The following is a 17,386-nucleotide window of genomic DNA, read 5'->3' on the forward strand; positions in this document are numbered from 1 at the left end:
GTCAATTATAATCTTAAAAGGACTGACCATGGGTGCCAAAATAAGATATTTTGCTTGATTATGGTAAAAGCACCAATAATTGAACAATTTTTGTAAAAGAAATACACTTTTTCTACTCCCGAGGACTTAATTTAAAGACTTTTGGTTTGAAGAGTTTCAGTATATATGAAAAATATCTAAGAATCTAACCGTTTGATTAAAAGTTTGAAGTTTTATCCAAAAAGGGTATTTTCTAAAATTAGAGCATTTTCACCTTCGAATTGGACACAACAAAAAATTTACCTGTTTTCAACACAAGTTAGAACCCAATTCAACAGATATAAAAATACTTGGGGAATGCTTGTTGGCAGGAACCTATTGCATTCACCATGCCTATTTTTATTACTTTATTTCTTCTCTTCAACTTTGTTTAATGTTAAAAAGTATAAAACACAATTCAGATAGTAGAAGCAAAAACTGACAAAATTGTTTAAAGTATAGGAACAAAATTTGATAAACATGTGGAGTGTAATTGTGTGACCTAGGTCACATGACTCCTTTTTTTCACAGTGTTGCATATATGCTACAGGAATAGCATCTGCAAACACTATTTGGAATGGCCCACTTTCTGTCAGATTTAACAGCAAAGCAAAGATTTCTTTATTACTCATAGTGAAAATGTTGTCAACATTTGGCCATTTCAAAGTATGATCTGCCATTGTAATTCACTTCAAAAATTTTAGTTTTGATTATCCTTTGTCTGGAATGACTAGAATCTTTGAAATATGAATGCCCCTCTTAAGATTATTAAAAATTGTGACACCAAGGAGTTCAACATGTTCTGCTAGCATTTTGCATGGAATAGGGTCTAGGGAAACTAGACTGGATTTCAAGAAGTTTAATGCCATTATAGAAAAATATAATGACATGTAATAGCACTATTTTCAATAAGATTTTCTTATTACTTTTTTCTCACTTTTCTGCCATTTTTGTGCCTGCTGTACAGTAAAATTTCAATAGCTCATAAAATCTGAAAAACGATAGACAGAACTGAAAAGTAGGTAACATTCTAAAACATTACTTAAGGAACTCTGAAAGAGCCTCTTTGCAAGCCTTTGTACAGAAAAATAGGTTGAAACATCCAATGGGGAATACATTTGGTCTGATAAATGTTAAGCAAATGATGCCTCATTATTATCATCAATTTTGTTGTTAGCTGTATCACTAACCTCTTTTTCTAAATTTTTTGCTTCAAAACTACTTAAACTATTTCATATCAAATAAGAAAAGGAACTGCTATGCCCATTTTTAGGAGATTTCAAATTTTAAGTCAAATTCTGTCCTCTGTTAGAAATTTATATTGTTTTGTTCCAAAGAAAGCTATTTACCTGTACTTACCTTAAAGTTTAGCTTTGGAATATTATTTCCTTGCAAGAATATGCTTATTTTTTCTAAGGCCTCTTCTTTATCTACCTATGCTCAAAATATACTTATCTTTATGTAGCCTACATCAATGATTAAAAGTAGAATCATGTCTTGATTTGTTGAGCTCATAAAAATCGAGCTAACCATTTTTTACCATAAATGTCTATAGACCAGGGTTCAATTCAACGGTAACTAATTTTAGCATCTAAATTTCATGGGATGTGTCTGCATTAATAGTTTTGAGAAAGCATAATCCCTTAACAATTCTGTGAAATCAGCTATATCTATCAGCTATATGTAAATCAGCTATCAGTAAATCTATATCAGCTATATGTAAATCAGTAAATTAGCTATATGTAAATCAGCTATAACCTTCTTCTCTGATTAATTCAATAACCCAAAATATAACTATAAGCCTTCTCAGCTTTTCCACTAAAGTCTGGTGAAAAAACTACTTGGTTCTTGTATAAGAGTTTTTCTAAAATAGCTAAAATGTAATGGTCATCATATTACAGTGAGTGGCATGAGTCTATAGCTAGCCAAATAAATCTATGAGTCTTTGAGTGGTGCATACAAAAACTAAACTAGATAATATTGATTCGACAATTTTGCAAGTTTTGAATGCATATTGTTCAGCATTCATAGAGACATAGTTTTTTTTTTATTAGCCTACAGGCTTGACGGCTCCACCACAGATTTTGATTTGCCGCTAGTCCTGGTAATTTACTTCATTTTCTAACACTGAGGTATTTGTTATACCTTCTTTTGAACGCGTCAAGGGAAGGATTTTTGGGATTACCTCTGCCGGCAATCTAATCCATGTGGAAATCAATCGCCGCGCAAAACTTGTTTAAGATATTCTTGGCGGGGAGTACCCTGCTCAAGGTAGTCCTGACGAGCTGTAATTCGGCGAGTTGATCACAAGGGCTTTGCTTTATCAGGAACGAGCTTTGATAGCTCCTCTGAAGGAGGGTTATTGAAGCATTTGTGGATAACCGACATGGACACCACATCGAGACGGTCCAAGATTAACTGTGGGGTTTTAGCTTTTGTGTTGCAAGAGGTTGCTGCACACACTGCTCTATTTTGAATATGTTGGAGTGGAGCAATGTGGCTTTTTGGTGAACCAGCGAAGAGAGGACATGCATATTCCATGACAGGTTTGATGCACGAAGTGAAAAATGGCAGAATAGAATTATCAGGGAGAAGACTTTTGCATGTTAGGATAACTCCTAACTTCTTTTAGCAAGAGGATCTAATTTTACTGAGATGTTCAGTTCATGAGAGATCAAAAGGGAAATTAACTCGAAGTAGGCGCAGTGTATCAACTCGCGTTATTGCTTCTCCTTTGAAGACGAAATTAGGATGAGCCCTCATATTACGTGCCTTAGAAATTAACAGCTCTTTCGTTTTCGATGCGTTAAAACAAGCCATGCATCTGCCCACGTCTCGATTTTCTCCAGGTCAGCCTGAAGCTCCTTGTGGGGTTCACGGGGATCTTTGTCTTTTGCAATTGATGTTTTTGTTGTCGTGTCATCAGCAAAGTGGTGAGATTTTTTTTTCACAAGGTTGTCCCCTTGTGATTTATATTTATGTGATTATAACCAAGCTAGGTATATTTATAAATTGAAAAGGAATGTTGAAGCTTTGAAATACAAATACAAGCATTGAGTTGCTCTTGGATTTCTAATTGTAGAGTAGTTTATTAAATATCACCTTTAGTGCCTGTGATTTCGAATACTTATTTATATGTTTTAATCTATTTCAGCAAGTTTGTGTCATTCAAGGATTTAGTCACTATTTCTAAGATGGAACAAAGCGAATTTTGTTTAAAGTGGAACAACTACCTGGATGTATTTCACAGAGCGTTTTTATCTCTATTAAACAGTGAACATTTCACGGATGTCACCCTATCATGTGACAGTCAAAGCATCAAATGTCACAGACTTGTTCTCTCATCTTATAGTTCCTATTTTGAAACACTGCTTTTAGGGATTTCACACCCCCATCCTGTGATTATTCTAAAAGATGTGAAATTTCATGATCTGCAAGCTTTGGTGAAATTTATGTATACAGGTGAAGTGACTGTTCCACATGCTCAAACTAGTTCATTAATAAAAGTGGCTGAAATGCTTAACGTTAAAGGTCTTGCTTATCCCAATGAGACAGTTAACCAATTACAGAAACCTAGCTATCTTGCTCAATCTCGAAACAGAGTTGATACAACCTCTGAAAGCAATTTTTTGGCTGAAGATTCTTCCAGTAATATAGCACCTCCTCTAGTAGATACCTCAAACAATAGCTTGGTAAACTGTCCTGCTGAAACTAGTTCCTCTGTTTATCAAAGAGATTTTGCTGCATGCAACTCACTGGTAAGTTTTTTTTTTTTTTTTTTTGTTGTTGAAGTTCAGTTTATTCAAAGTCAAAGGACCAAAGTATGGCTATATATTTAATTTTATTTCAGTTTCTCCAAGAAACTAGGCTAGGTTGTACTTAAAAGGTAACATGACACTTGTGTGTAATCCCTAAAACCCTAGAATCTCCAACCCCACCTGGAAAACACCGTTGCCAAGAAATTTAGTAACTTATCAGCTAAGAAGTACAAAGCACTAGGTCTAATTTTGCTTTTTAGATTTTCTTCTTGGATTCTGACATTTCTTTTGTCTCGCATTCTGGTTTTGTTTAGTTCAAAATACCAATAGGTTATCATTGTGCTCCCAGATCTTTTCCAAAACTGCTTATTTTTATTTTACAAGACAATGATAGAAGAGTTTAGTAATATTTAAATCAAAGTCCTTAGACCACTTATTTGAATAGAATGAACATTTATATATTGATAAAGATCTGAGATTTAAAATGTTTGGTGAGGGTCCTCACACATTAAGTTTAAGTTAAGAATGTTTTTTTTTGTTTTATCACAAGATAAATTGATGTTTGCTGGAAATTAATTTAAAAGAAACTTTCCGAAAAATAAGTTTTTCAAAGACAAGTAAAGGCCATTTTAAACTTAAGCTCAGCAGGTACAAATACCTGTTAAAATTCAAACTCAAAACGACCAGAAATTACTATTAAAGAATAAATGAAACCCAAAACGAACATGAATTAAATAAACAATTATATAAAAAGATACAAAAAATAATAATGTAAATGAATTAATAGATCTCAAAATGTAAGCTATAGGAGTAACTATTACTTCCGATCTTAAATGGGAAGCACATGTTTCAATTATAACAAAGCAAGCCAATATTTCCCTAGCTTTCCTTAAGCAATTGGCAAAATATCAATGCCCTGCTTCTCATATTTTGAAATTTTACATATCTTTTATTCGCCCAACTCTCGAATATGCTTGCCCTGTATGGCACTTCTCACTAAATAAAAATCGAACCAAAAGGTTGGAATCCGTCCAGAAAAGGGCTTTAAAAATAATTATACGGGAAGGGAAGTTGCCTTACTCCTACTTCTTACAAAAGTTTAAAATCAAAACCCTGGAAAATAGACGACATGACCTGTGCCTCCGTTTTGGTGGTAATGTGAGAACCAACATCCGAACTGAAGCCCTTTCTCCGCCTCCCCATAATCCTAAGTGTAAGTCTCTCCAAAAACAGGCGAAAAATCTAATAGCCGTCCTAAAGACTGTAAAGACTAAAACAAAAAGATATTTAGACAGCCTTATATCAATCTTTACTCAAATCCTCAACATCCCTAATACCTCTTAATGAATTCTTTTTTTTTACTCTTTTGACACTCCTGTTATTATTATTATTTTTTTTTTAATTTATGCCGTTTTATGACTAAATTTTTACCTTTAATGTATGACCTGTTAGGTAGGACATTATTTTTGCTACTTTAATATTTTTCTTAAATGTTTAATTTCTATTTGTCTGTATTTTGTCTGTTTATATTTTTTAATGTTTTGGTATCCCTGATCCTAATTTCATTGAAGTGCTTGAGATGGATGTTGTTTACTTGATTTTTTTTTATGACACGAACTTATATTCGGCGATTTATCGCTTGTGAAAAATTTTATGAATAAAGCCTTATTCTGTTCTATTCAAAGCGAGTAATGCTTAGATTGAATATGAAAATCAAGCTTAAAATGAAAAAAAAAATATTTTGCTATTGAAATATAAATGAAACTTAAAACGGACAGAAATTACAAAAACAATCAATGCAAACAAACATACAATATATATTAAGGTAAATGAATAAATAAATCTTAAAACGAGTGAAACTTAAATTGAATATGCATATCAAGCTTGAATTGAGCAAAAACCACTACAAACAAATGTTTGGGTATCGCCTCCTTCTCTCACTGTAAAAGTCTAAAACCTACTGCGTCATTGGCGCTGTACTGAAAACCAATTTTATTACAAATATTTTCTTGGGGGGGGGGCTAGTTGCCCTCTAATCACTGTTGACTCTTGAAAAGGGCACTAGAACTCTCGATTTCCAATCGAATGAGCCCCCTTTGAAGTTTATATGACAACCCTTTCTATATGAAGTGCCTCTGGGAAAAAAAATAAATGGAAGTTGGGGGGGGGGGCCTAGCTGCCCTCCGATCACTTTTGACTTTTAAAAATTGAAAAACAACTTTCAATTTCCAATCAAATGAGCCCTCTATGAAGTTTATACGAGCATCCCTTCCATAATAACCATATATACCCCCATGGCATAACTTACAACGCCTACCCCCGGGCCCTGGGGGCAATGTCGACACAGAAGTTTTTGTTATCTGAGCTTTGAACTATTCTTAACAAAATATCTATCTCAAAATTTTTATCTGATGCATCTAGGGCATGGAGGGGGGCTAGTTGGTCTCCGATCTCTTTTGACTTAAAAAAGTGAAAAAGAACTTCTAATTAACTATCAAATGAGCCGTCTCCGAAGTTTATACGAGCATCCCTTCCATAAGAACTATATATGCCCCCAGAGTATTACTTACAACGCCTGCCTCCGGGCCCTGGGGGCTGCGTCGTCACAGGATTTTTCTAATCTGACCTTTGAACTATTTTTAATGAAATGGCTATTTCAAAATTTTTATCGGATGGGCTTGGTTATAAAAGGGTGCGTGGAGGGGGGGGGGGCTAAATTCCCTTGGTTATCTTTTGACTCTTAAAAAGTGAACGAGAACTTTCAATTTCCAATCAAATGAGCCCTCTCTGAAGTTTATACAAGCATCCCTTTCACAAGAACCATATACGCCCCCAGGACAACACTTAAAACACCTACCCCCGGGTCCTGGGGGGTTGTGTTGACACCAGAGTCTTTGATATCTAATTTTGAACAATAAAAAAAAAAAACCGGCTATCTCAAAATATTTAGCGGATGGGTTTTGGGATATATGTAGCGGATGGGTTTTTATAAGTACTATACATGCCCCAGGGCATAACATACAACGCCAAACCTCCAGGCCCGGGGGGGGGGGGGCTGTGTCGACACCTGAGTTTTTGTTATCTGAGTTTTGAACAATTCTTAACTTAATGGCTATCTCAAAATTTTTATCCGATGTATTTGGGGAAAAAGGGGTGTTGGGGTAGGTCCTCTCCGAAGTTTATACGAGCATCCCTTCCATAAGAACTATATCCCCTGAGCATTAATTACAACGCCTGCCTCTGGGTCCTGGGGGGCTGTGTCGACACAGGAGTTTTTCTTATCTAACCTCTGAACTATTTTTAATGAAATGCCTATTTTAAAAATTTTATCGGTTGGGCTTGGGGAAAAAAGGGTTTGTGGAGGGGAGGGGCTATTTTCCCTTGGTTATCTTTTGACTCTTAAAAAGTGAACGAGAACTTTCAATTTCCAATCAAATGAGCCCTCTCTGGAGTTTATACAAGCATCCCTTTCATAAGAATAATATACGCCTCCCGGAAAACACTTACAACACCTACCCCCGGGCCCTGGGGGTTGTGTTGACACCAGAGTCTTTGTTATCTAGTTTTGAACAATTAAAAAAAAAACCGGGTATCTCAAAATATGTAGCGGGTGGGTTTTGGGAAATTTGTAGCGGATGAGTTTTCATAAGAACCATAACATGCCCCAGGGCATAACTTACAACGCCAAACCCCCAGGCCCTCGGGGGTTGTGTCGACACCTGAGTTTTGTTATATGAGTTTTGAACAATTCTTGACTTAATGGCTATCTCAAAATTTTCATCGGATGTATTTGGGGGTAAAGGGGTGTGGGGTGGGGGCTAGTTGCCCTCCAGTCTCTTCACTCTCAAAAACTGAAGTAGAACTTTCAATCAAAGTAGCCCTGTCTGAAGTTTTTACGAGCATCCCTTCCATTTTAACCATATATTCCCCCAGGGCATAACTTACAACGCTTGCCCTCGGGCCTTGGGGGGCTGTGTCGACCCTAGAGTTTTTGTGATATGTTTTCGCTATTACAAAAGTTCTTTTTGGATGGGTTTGAGGGAAAAGGGCATGAAGGGGGGGGGGTTAGGTGCCCTCCAATTTCTTTTGACTCTTATAAAGTGAACTAGAACTTTCAATTTCCAATCAAATGAACCCTCTTTAAAGTTTATATGAGCATCCCTTCCATAAGAACCATATATACCCGTAGGGCATAATTTACAACGCCTGCCCCCGGGTTTGTGGGGTTGTGTCGACACTGGAGTATTTGTTATATGATCTTTGAGCTATTTTAAACAAAATAGCTATCTCAAAATTTTTACCGGATGCATTTGGGGGAAAAGAGCGTGGGGGAGGGGGCTGGTTACCCTCCGATATCTTTTGACTCTTAAAAAGTGAACTAGAACTTTCAATTTCTAATCAAATGAGTCCTCTGTGAAGTTTTTACGAACAATCCTTCCATAAGAACCGTAGCCTATATTTCCCCAGGGCATAACTTATAACCCTTGCCCCGAAGACCTAGGGGTGCCGGGGGGGGGGGGGGCTGTCCTGCTCAAAAACATAATTTCCAGAATGTTCGACTACGTTCAACAAAATGGCTATCTCAAAATTTGGATTGGATGTGTTTGGGGAAATCGTGGGCGTGAAAGGGGTGTCAGTTGCCTTCCAGTCACTTTTGACTATTAAAAAGGGCCCTAGCCATTTAAATTTCCAATTGAATGAGCCCTTTTTGAAGTTTCTACGGCAACGCTTTCTATAAAAAACCTTATATGCCCCTAGGGCATAACTTACAACCTTTGCCCTGAATGCTGTGGGGGGGGGTTGTCATCCTCAAAGACCTAATCTCCAGAACTTTCAATTACGTAGAACAAAACGGCCATTTCAAAATATTGATTGGATGTGTTTGGGGGAAAGGTGGGCGTAAGAGGGGGGTTATTTGCCCTCCAATCACTTTCGACTATTAAAAAAAGCACTAGCCATCTAAATTTCCAATGGAATGAGCTCTTTTTGAAGTTTCTACGACAACGCTTTTTATAAAAACCTTACATGCCCCCAGGGCATAATTTACAACCCTTGCCCTGAGGGCTGTGGGAGGGTTTTCATCCTCAAAGACCTAATTTCCAGAATTTTCAACTACGTTAAACAAAATGACCATCTCAAAATTTTGGCTGGATGTGTTTGGGGAAAAGGTGGGCGTGAGAGGGGGGTTATTTGCCCTCCAATCACTTTCGATTATTAAAAAGAGCACTAGCCCTTTGAATTTCTAATCGAGTGATTCCTTTTTGAAGTTTCTACGACAAAGCTTTCTATAAAAACCTTATATGCCCCTAGGGCATGACTTACAACCCGTGCCCTGAGGGCTCTGGGGGAGTGTCCTCTTCAAAAACATATTTTCTATCTGGAACTCAACTACGTAGAAAAAAATGGCTGTCTCAAAATTTTGATTGGATGTGTTTGAAGAAATGGTTAGCAAGGAAAAGGTGTTAGTTGCCTTCCAATCACCTTTGACCCCTAAAAAGGGAACTAGAACTCTCGATTTCCAATCGAATGAGCCCCCTTTGATGTTTTTACGACGACCCTTTCCATATGAAGTGCCTCTGGGGAAAAAAAAAATAATAAAACATTGAAGCTTTATGGTCTTTACTATAGCCAACGCTATAGCGTTGCCAAGTTTGCAATGTCAACTCTTTTGGAGACTGTTTTCAGTTCAGGAATTTATTGTATGCTATAGTTCACAGGTGTTGCCTTTTCCCTGTCCTGTTACAAATCTACCATAAGATCTCTCTACTACATAGGTAAAAAATTTCAAGGAAACTACTTTTTCAGGTCACTGTTTCCCCTTGTTCATTTAAGATGGGAACCAGTGTTTATTTGTTTTTGTTTACAAAGGCTCCTGGCCACGTATAACTTTTTTTTGTCCTGTTTATGTATTTTAAAAATATTTCAATTTTACACCCTGGAACATTCTAAGGTAAGAATTTTGACTAAATTACCTATTCGTTTCTTTGTGGGAGATTAAATTAAAAAAAAACAAGTTTTTTAAACTGAAAGTAAGGAGCGACATTAAAACTTGAAACGAACAGAAATTATTCCGTATATGAAAGGGGCTGTCCCTTTCATATACGGAGGGGACAGCCCCTTTCATATACGGAATAATTTCTGTTCGTTTTAAGTTTTAATGTCGGTCCTTACTTTCAGTTTAAAAAACCTGTTTTTTTTTTTAATTAATCTCTGATCGTTTTTTAGTTAATTCAGTTTTTATTTTTGCTCAACGTCATTGAATAAGTAAACAAAATTTGCATAAAAATTTCACTTTTCTTTTGCTAAATGGATGTCTCTAAATTTGGTTATGACGTAATTTATAAATTAACTTACGTAACTAACTTCTATATTCGTATATTTTTCTTCTGGCAAAAAATACAAAGTTGCAGATTTTTGCAAATCTGAGCTTGAAACTTATGTAATAGGATTTTCTGATACGCTGAATCTGACGGTGTGATTTTCATTAAAATTCTTTCACTTGTAGGGGATGTTTCCACCCTCTTTAAAAAATCGGGTAAATTTTCTCAGGCTCGTAGCCTTTGATGAGTAATACTAAACTTAATAAAATCTATATATTTAGAATCAGCATTATAAACACATTATAAACGCTTGTTTTTTTATTGTTTTTTTTTTATTACGTATATGTTATTACGTATATGAGGGGGTTCTCCTTAGTCAATACCATGCTCTTTACGTTAAAATTTAAAAAAAAATTTTGATTCACAAACCCCTGAATCACAAAGGCCGTTTAATTATAATAGATAGCTATTTTGAAAGCACTAAAAAAACTGTAGCGTAAAGAGGGAGGTATTGACTTGGAGGAGAACCCCCTCACATACGTTATAATTTCTGTTCATTTTAAGTTATAATGTTGCTCCTTACTTTCAGTTGAAAAAACTCGTTTTTTGTATTTAATTTCTGATCGTTTTTTAAATAATGCTGGGAAACCCGGCGCCCCCTTCATAGAAATGTCCCTTACCCAAAAGAAACATCTTCCACGGAAAGATTCTCCAGAGTAACCCCCTCCTCTAGCCCCCCCCCCCCTCCAGAAAAAAATCCTTCGTGAAAATGTCTGTATACTTCCCAATAACCAATAAATAATATTGGCAAGTCCGGCACCCCCTTCATGGCAATTTCACTTCCCCCATGAAAACTTCCTTCATGGACAGATCCTCCAACATAACCCCCGACCCATCCACCCCCCTCCCACTCCCAGAAAAAACCCTCCTGAAAACTTTTGTATACTTCCCAATAACTAAAACTATATTTTAACATTGGGTAAAGTTCATAACTTTTAGCCCTCCCCCTAGGGACTTCGGGGGATTAAGTCATCCTAAAAGACATAGTTATCATATTTTCTACCATGCTGAACAAAATGGCTATCTCAAAATTTTGATCAGGTGACTTTGGAGAAAAAAGGAGCGTGGGAGGGGGCCAAGTTGCCCTCTATTTTTTCGGTATCTTAAAAAGGGCACTAAAACTTTTAATTTCCCATCCAATGAGCCCTCCCACGATATTCGACGACCACTGGGTCGATACGATCACCCCTGGAAAAAAAACAAACAAAAAAACAAATAAACCCGCATCTGTGATCTTTCTTCTGGCAAAAAATGCAAAATTCCACATTTTTGTGGATAGGAGCTTGAAACCTCTACAGCAAGGTTCTCTGATACGCTGAATATGATGTTGTGATTTTCATTAAGGTTCTATAACTTTTAGGGGGTCTTTCCCCCTTTTTCGAAAATCAACCAAATTTTCTCAGGCGCGTAACTTTTGATGGGTAGCACTAAACTTGATAAAAGTTATATATTTGAAATCAACATTGAAATCTGATTCTTTTGATGTATCTATTGGTATCAAAAACCCGTTTTCTAGAGTTTCGGTTACCATTGAGCCGGGTCGCTCCTTACTTACAGTTCGTTACCACGAACTGTTTGATAGATATATCGGTATGGGGAATAGTATTAGTAAGCTTTTTTGGAAGGTATTATGTTCAAGGTTAGATAAATGGTTAGAATCACAGAAGAAGATGATAGATATAGAGGCATGTTTCAGGAAGGGATATAGTGCTATAGACCAGATATTTATTTTGAGTGTGTTGATAAGAAAATATGCTAGAGGTAGAGAAAATAAGTTATATGAAGCTTTTCTGGACTTGAAAAGAGCTTTCGATGAAGTAGTTAGGAAGCACCTTATCGAGAGTCTGCTATAATTAGGATTGCCCTGGAAATTTGTTAGGATATTAGTAGCTATGTACAGTGTAATTATGGTCGTAGTTCGAGTTGGGAAACAGTTTTCTAGGGTAATTAAAAGTATTATAGGGGTTAAGCAAGGCTGTAGTTTATATCCTAATCTATTTTCTTTATTTATAAATAATATAGAGGATTATTTTAGGACTAGGGTAGCACCATTTATTGAGTTATCGTGTAAATCTTTGTTTGCTCTCCTTTTTGCGGATGATAGTGTTGGTTGCAAAAAGTGGAAAAGAGCTGCAAAGATTGTTAGATCTGACCCATGATCAAATAAAAAAAAACAAGTTTTTTAAACTGAAAGTAAGGAGCGACATTTAAACTTAAAACGAACAGAAATTATTCCGTATATGAAAGGGACTGTTCCCTCCTCAACGCCTCGCTCTTTACGCTAAATTTTTTTATTGTTTTAAAAAATAAAGTTGTGAGACAGAGTCAAACTTTAGCGTAAAGAGCGAGGCGTTGAGGCGGGGACAGCCCCTTTCATATACGGAATAATTTTTGTTCGTTTTAAGTTTTAATAACGCTCCTTACTTTCAGTTTAAAAAACTTGTTTTTTTTATTTTATTTCTGATCGTTTTTTAGTTAATGCAGCTTTTATTTTGGCTAACTGTCATTGAATAAGTAAACAAAATTTGCATAAAAATGCTAAATGGATGTCTTTACAAATTAACTTACGTAACTAACTTCTATATTCGTATATTTTTCTTCCTGCAAAAAATACAAAGTTGCAGATTTTTGCAGATATGAGCTTGAAACATATGTAATAGGGTTTTCTGATACGCTGAATCTGACGGTGTGATTTTCATTAAATTTTTTTCACTTGTAGGGGATGTTTCCCCCCTCTTTCTAAAATCGGGTAAATTTACTCAGGCTCTTAGCCTTTGATGAGTAATACTAAACTCAATAAAATTTGTATATTTAGAATCAGCATTTTAAACCCATTCTTTTTATATGTTTATTGACATCAAAATTCCGTTTTTACAAGTTTCGATTACTATTGAGCCATTTCGCTTGTTTTTTTATTCTTTTTTTATTACGTATATGTTATTACGTATATGAGGGGGTTCTCCCCTTAGTCAATACCACGCTCTTTACGTTAAAAGTAAAAAAAATTTGATTCACAAACCCCTGAATTACAAAGGCAGTTTAATTAGAATAGATAGCTATTTTTAAAGCACAAAAAAAACCTGTCGCGTAAAGAGTGAGGTTTTGACCTGGGGGAGAGACCCCTCAAATACGTTCTAATTTTTGTTCCTTTTAAGTTCTAATGTTGATTCTTATTTTCAGTTGAAAAAAACTTGTTTTTTATTATTTAATTTCTGATCGTTTTTTAAATAATGCTTGGAAATCCGGCGCCCCTTCATAAAAATGTCCCTTACCCCAATGAAACATCCTCCACGGAAAGATTCTCCAGAGTATCCCCCTCTCCTAGCCCCCCCCCCTCCAGAAAAAAATCCTTCCTGAAAATGTCTGTATACTTCCCAATAACCAATAAAAAATGCTGGCAAGTCCGGCGCCCCCTTCATGGCAATTTCCCTTCCCCCATGAAAACTTCCTTCATGGACAGATCCTCCAACATAACCCCCGACCCTCCCTTCCCTCCCACTACCAGAAAAAATCCTCTTAAAAACTTCTGTATACTTCCCAATAACCAATACTATATGTTAACATTGGGTAAAGTTCATAACTTTTAGCCCTCCCCCTGGGGACTTCGGGGGATTAAGTCAACCTATAAGACATATTTATGATATTTTCGATCATGCTGAACAAAATGGCTATCTCAAAAATTTTGATCGGGTGACTGGGAAAAAAATAAGCGTGGGAGGGGGCCTAGTTGCCCTCCATTTTTTCGGTCACTTAAAAAGGGCACTAGAACTTTTAATTTCAGTTCCAATGAGCCCTCCCACGATATTCTAGGACAACTGGGTCGATACGATCACCCCTGGGAAAAAAAAAACAAAACAAAAAAACAAATAAACACGCATCCGTGATCTTTCTTCTGGCAAAAAATGCAAAATTCCACATTTTTGTAGATAGGATCTTGAAACCTCTATAATAGGGTTCTATCATATGGTGAATATGATGGTGTGATTTTCATCAAGGTTATATAACTTTTAGGGGGTTTTTCTCCCCTTTTTCGAAAATCAGCCAAATTTTCTCAGGCGCGTAACTTTTGATTGATAGAACTAAACTTGATGAAAGTTATATATTTGAAATCAGCATTGAAATCTGATTCTTTTGATGTATCTATTGGTATCAAAAACCCGTTTTCTAGAGTTTCGGTTACCATTGAGCCGGGTCGCTCCTTACTTACAGTTCATTACCACGAACTGTTTGATATGCCCTGGAAAATTTGATCTGGCATAGAGTCACATCAAGTATATCCTGTGAATAACTATCTTCATTCACAGTAATCAATTTGAAGAATATATTAATATTATATATATTTTAATAAAAATGACTGAGCTGTCAGAATGTGTCTGTACTCTTCTGAACAGGGCCAAGTGAGGTCTATAGAAAGTAACCTCAATTTTGTCATAATGTTTGATAAATTCATTAATCAATCTGTAAAATATCTACTTTGGATAGAAGATTAAATTTGGCCATGGATGGATGACAGATTATCTTGTCAATAAGTGAAAAGTAATTATTTTTAGACAATTCTGAAAAAATTCTGACAGTTTTATGTCAGCTGTGCCTCTCACTGAGACTATCTGTCTTGGCTTTACTCCAATTAGCCACAGTTCTCAAGTTTTTCATCACAGTCCACCAGGTTGATTTTAATTCAAAATAAAAAATGATAACAATGATGTTATCCTTTTTGACATTCATTTTATTTCGATGTTTTTTTTTTCAGCAAGTTAAAGATGAATTTGCTGTAGGTATTGACAAAGGATGGAACAATAATTCTAGTCAGTTTGAAGATGATGTAGAACATTTTGATTATGGCAGTGAAAAAGTACCGTAAACTGAGTAGACTTTGGACCAAGGAGGTAACTTTGGACCAAAGCTGAAAAAAAAAGATATGAATGGCTTGGGCTACAAAATCTGAGAAGTTGCAGTTCCAGTTCTCTTTCTAAATCAAGAAAGTTCATAAGGTAAAGTCTTACACCAGTTACTTTTGAATTTGCTCAAGTTGTTTGGCTTAAAAAAAAAATGTGTTACAAGTGAAGTTTTGGCAAATTTTACTTCCTTTTACAAATTGCATCAGCTCTGGACTTATCAATTGACTGGTGTTATTTTTTTCAGGTCAGCGTGTTCCTGGACGTCCTGTCAGCAAAAAAACTCAAAGAAATCAATCCTATCACTGAATGAGGACCAGTGAGAGAAGAAAATCTGGAAATGATTATTTCCAGAAGTCAAAATGGGGTAACTTTGTACCAACACAAACTTTAGCTAACATTTGCCTTTTCTTTGTAGGTTAAGAGCTGAAGATGCCACGCAAGCACAAAAGACAGCCAGGAAGTCGGAGGTATGTTGACTATAGTACAGAAACCCTTGAAAAAGCATTACGCGATAAACAGCACAACCGTATGACGACACGCCATGCAGCTAAAAAGTACAAAATACCCCGAAGCACCCTGATGAACAAACTTCATAAGCAGCATACTGGTAAAATTGGCGGCCCAACCAAGCTGTCTGCCAAAGAAGAAAGTTATTTTGTCCATACTGTGATCACCTTGTCAGAGGCAAGCTTTCCTCTTGATCGCTGTGACTTCTGCTATCTAGTGAAGGCATATTTGGACAGGACTGGGAAGAAAGTGAGGCGATTTAAAGACAATCTGCCGGGAGAAGAGTGGACCAAGAGTTTCATATTCAGACATGATGAGTTAACTGAACTATTTGCAAGCAATATAAAGCGCAAAAGAGCGCAGATTGGACCTGAAGTGCTCAACAATTATTTTGACCACCTTGAAAAGGAATTAGATGGCATTCTGCCAGGTAATATAATCAATTTTGACGAAACAAACTTAACCGACGACCCAGGCTGAAAAAAATCTGACAAAAAGAGGTTCAAAGTACCCATAGCGGGTGCTAAATTCGTCAAAAGTCTCAACGACGATCATGATAACAGAGACAGCTGCTGGTGAACTGCTGCCACCTTATGTGATTTACAAAAGTGAGGGGATGTGGACATCCTGGGTCGAAGGAGGACCAGCTGGTTCTCGATATAATCGCACCAAGTCTGGTTGGATTGACCTGACTTGCTTTGAAGACTACTTTCTTCAGTTACTCGTGCCAGTCTTAAAGAAAAAGTCAGGCAGAAAAGTTGTCATCTCTGACAACCTTTCATCCCGCATCAGCGTTGATGTTCTCAAGGCTTGCAAAGAGAACAACATTGCATTTATCTCACTCCCGCCTAATTCAACGCATTTGACGCTACCCTTAGATGTCGCATATTTTCGACCAATGAAAATAAATGGTGGCAAATACTTCTGAGGTACAAAACCAAAAAGAATGGATCGCCAGTTGGCATACGGAAGGCTGATTTTCCGAAATTGCTGAAAGAAGTGCTACAGTGTCTCGAAGAAGGAAATGGAACAGACAATATGAAGTGGTTTTAAAAAGTGTGGAATATATTCTTTTAACAGAAACGAATTTCTTCAGCGCCATCCCTCATGATTTAATGCAGATACAATCAACACAACTCGAGTGTTGAACAATACTATGATAGACTATCTGAAGGAGCTAAGGCACGGACAGGAGACAGCAAAGACTACGAAACGAAAAAAGATAAACGTCCCTACTGGAAAAAGCTATTCGGTTGAAGATACTACCAGTACAGGCGGGATGTCCAATGAACAATCTGGTGATAGCTCTGATGAAGAAGAGCTTCTCAGAATATTAGAAAAACAGGGCAAGGAAAGTTGTACAAAAAAGCGGAAGAGCACGAGTGATACATCTAATGGTCTGAACCAGAATCTTCAACTGAAAGTGGGAAATTATGTTCAGTTTGTTTATGAAGGGGAGAAATTCCCTGGCATGATCATTGGAGAAAAGAACAGAAGTTTCAAAATCAAGTCAAAGCAAATGGTCAGACCCAATATTTGGAAATGGCCTGACCGTGACGATATTGAAGACTAGCCCGTGACCGACATTCTGAAAATACTCAAAGAGCCAGAGCCAGCTCCTGGTGTGTCTTCAACTAGGCTAACCAGATTTATATTTGTGGACTTCTAAGATTGTTTCTGTTCTTCAGTCAAATTTTATTTAGCTTAGTTTGCGTTTTTATATGTGAAGATGAGAAGTTACTTTAATCCCAAAGTTCCAGAATCAATGCCAAATTTATGCTATTTTTTTTTAAAATGAAGTTTGTGGACCAAAGTAAACCCTGTT

The 17,386-nt window shown here is 36.5% G+C and overlaps 1 protein-coding gene across 3 annotated transcripts in view; it reads left to right on the top strand.

The window, feature by feature from the left end:
* The window catches only part of LOC148944928 (uncharacterized), an 87,504-nt gene that overhangs the window by 8,434 nt on the left and 61,684 nt on the right, over nt 1–17,386 (top strand). For all 3 annotated transcript variants that reach the window (XR_016142677.1, XM_089098562.1, XM_089098563.1), the window contains exons 2-3: nt 3,173–3,776; nt 14,907–15,008. Coding sequence is in view for 2 of the 3 variants with exons in the window: in XM_089098562.1 (XP_088954688.1) it covers nt 3,173–3,776; nt 14,907–15,008 (706 nt within the window). In the remaining variant the exon portion in view is untranslated. The remainder of the gene's footprint in view (nt 1–3,172; nt 3,777–14,906; nt 15,009–17,386) is intronic.

Source organism: Artemia sp. Qi Xiang Cuo, chromosome 13, assembly GCF_049724085.1.
Source record: "Artemia sp. Qi Xiang Cuo chromosome 13, ASM4972408v1, whole genome shotgun sequence".
Lineage (NCBI taxonomy): Eukaryota > Metazoa > Arthropoda > Branchiopoda > Anostraca > Artemiidae > Artemia > Artemia sp. Qi Xiang Cuo.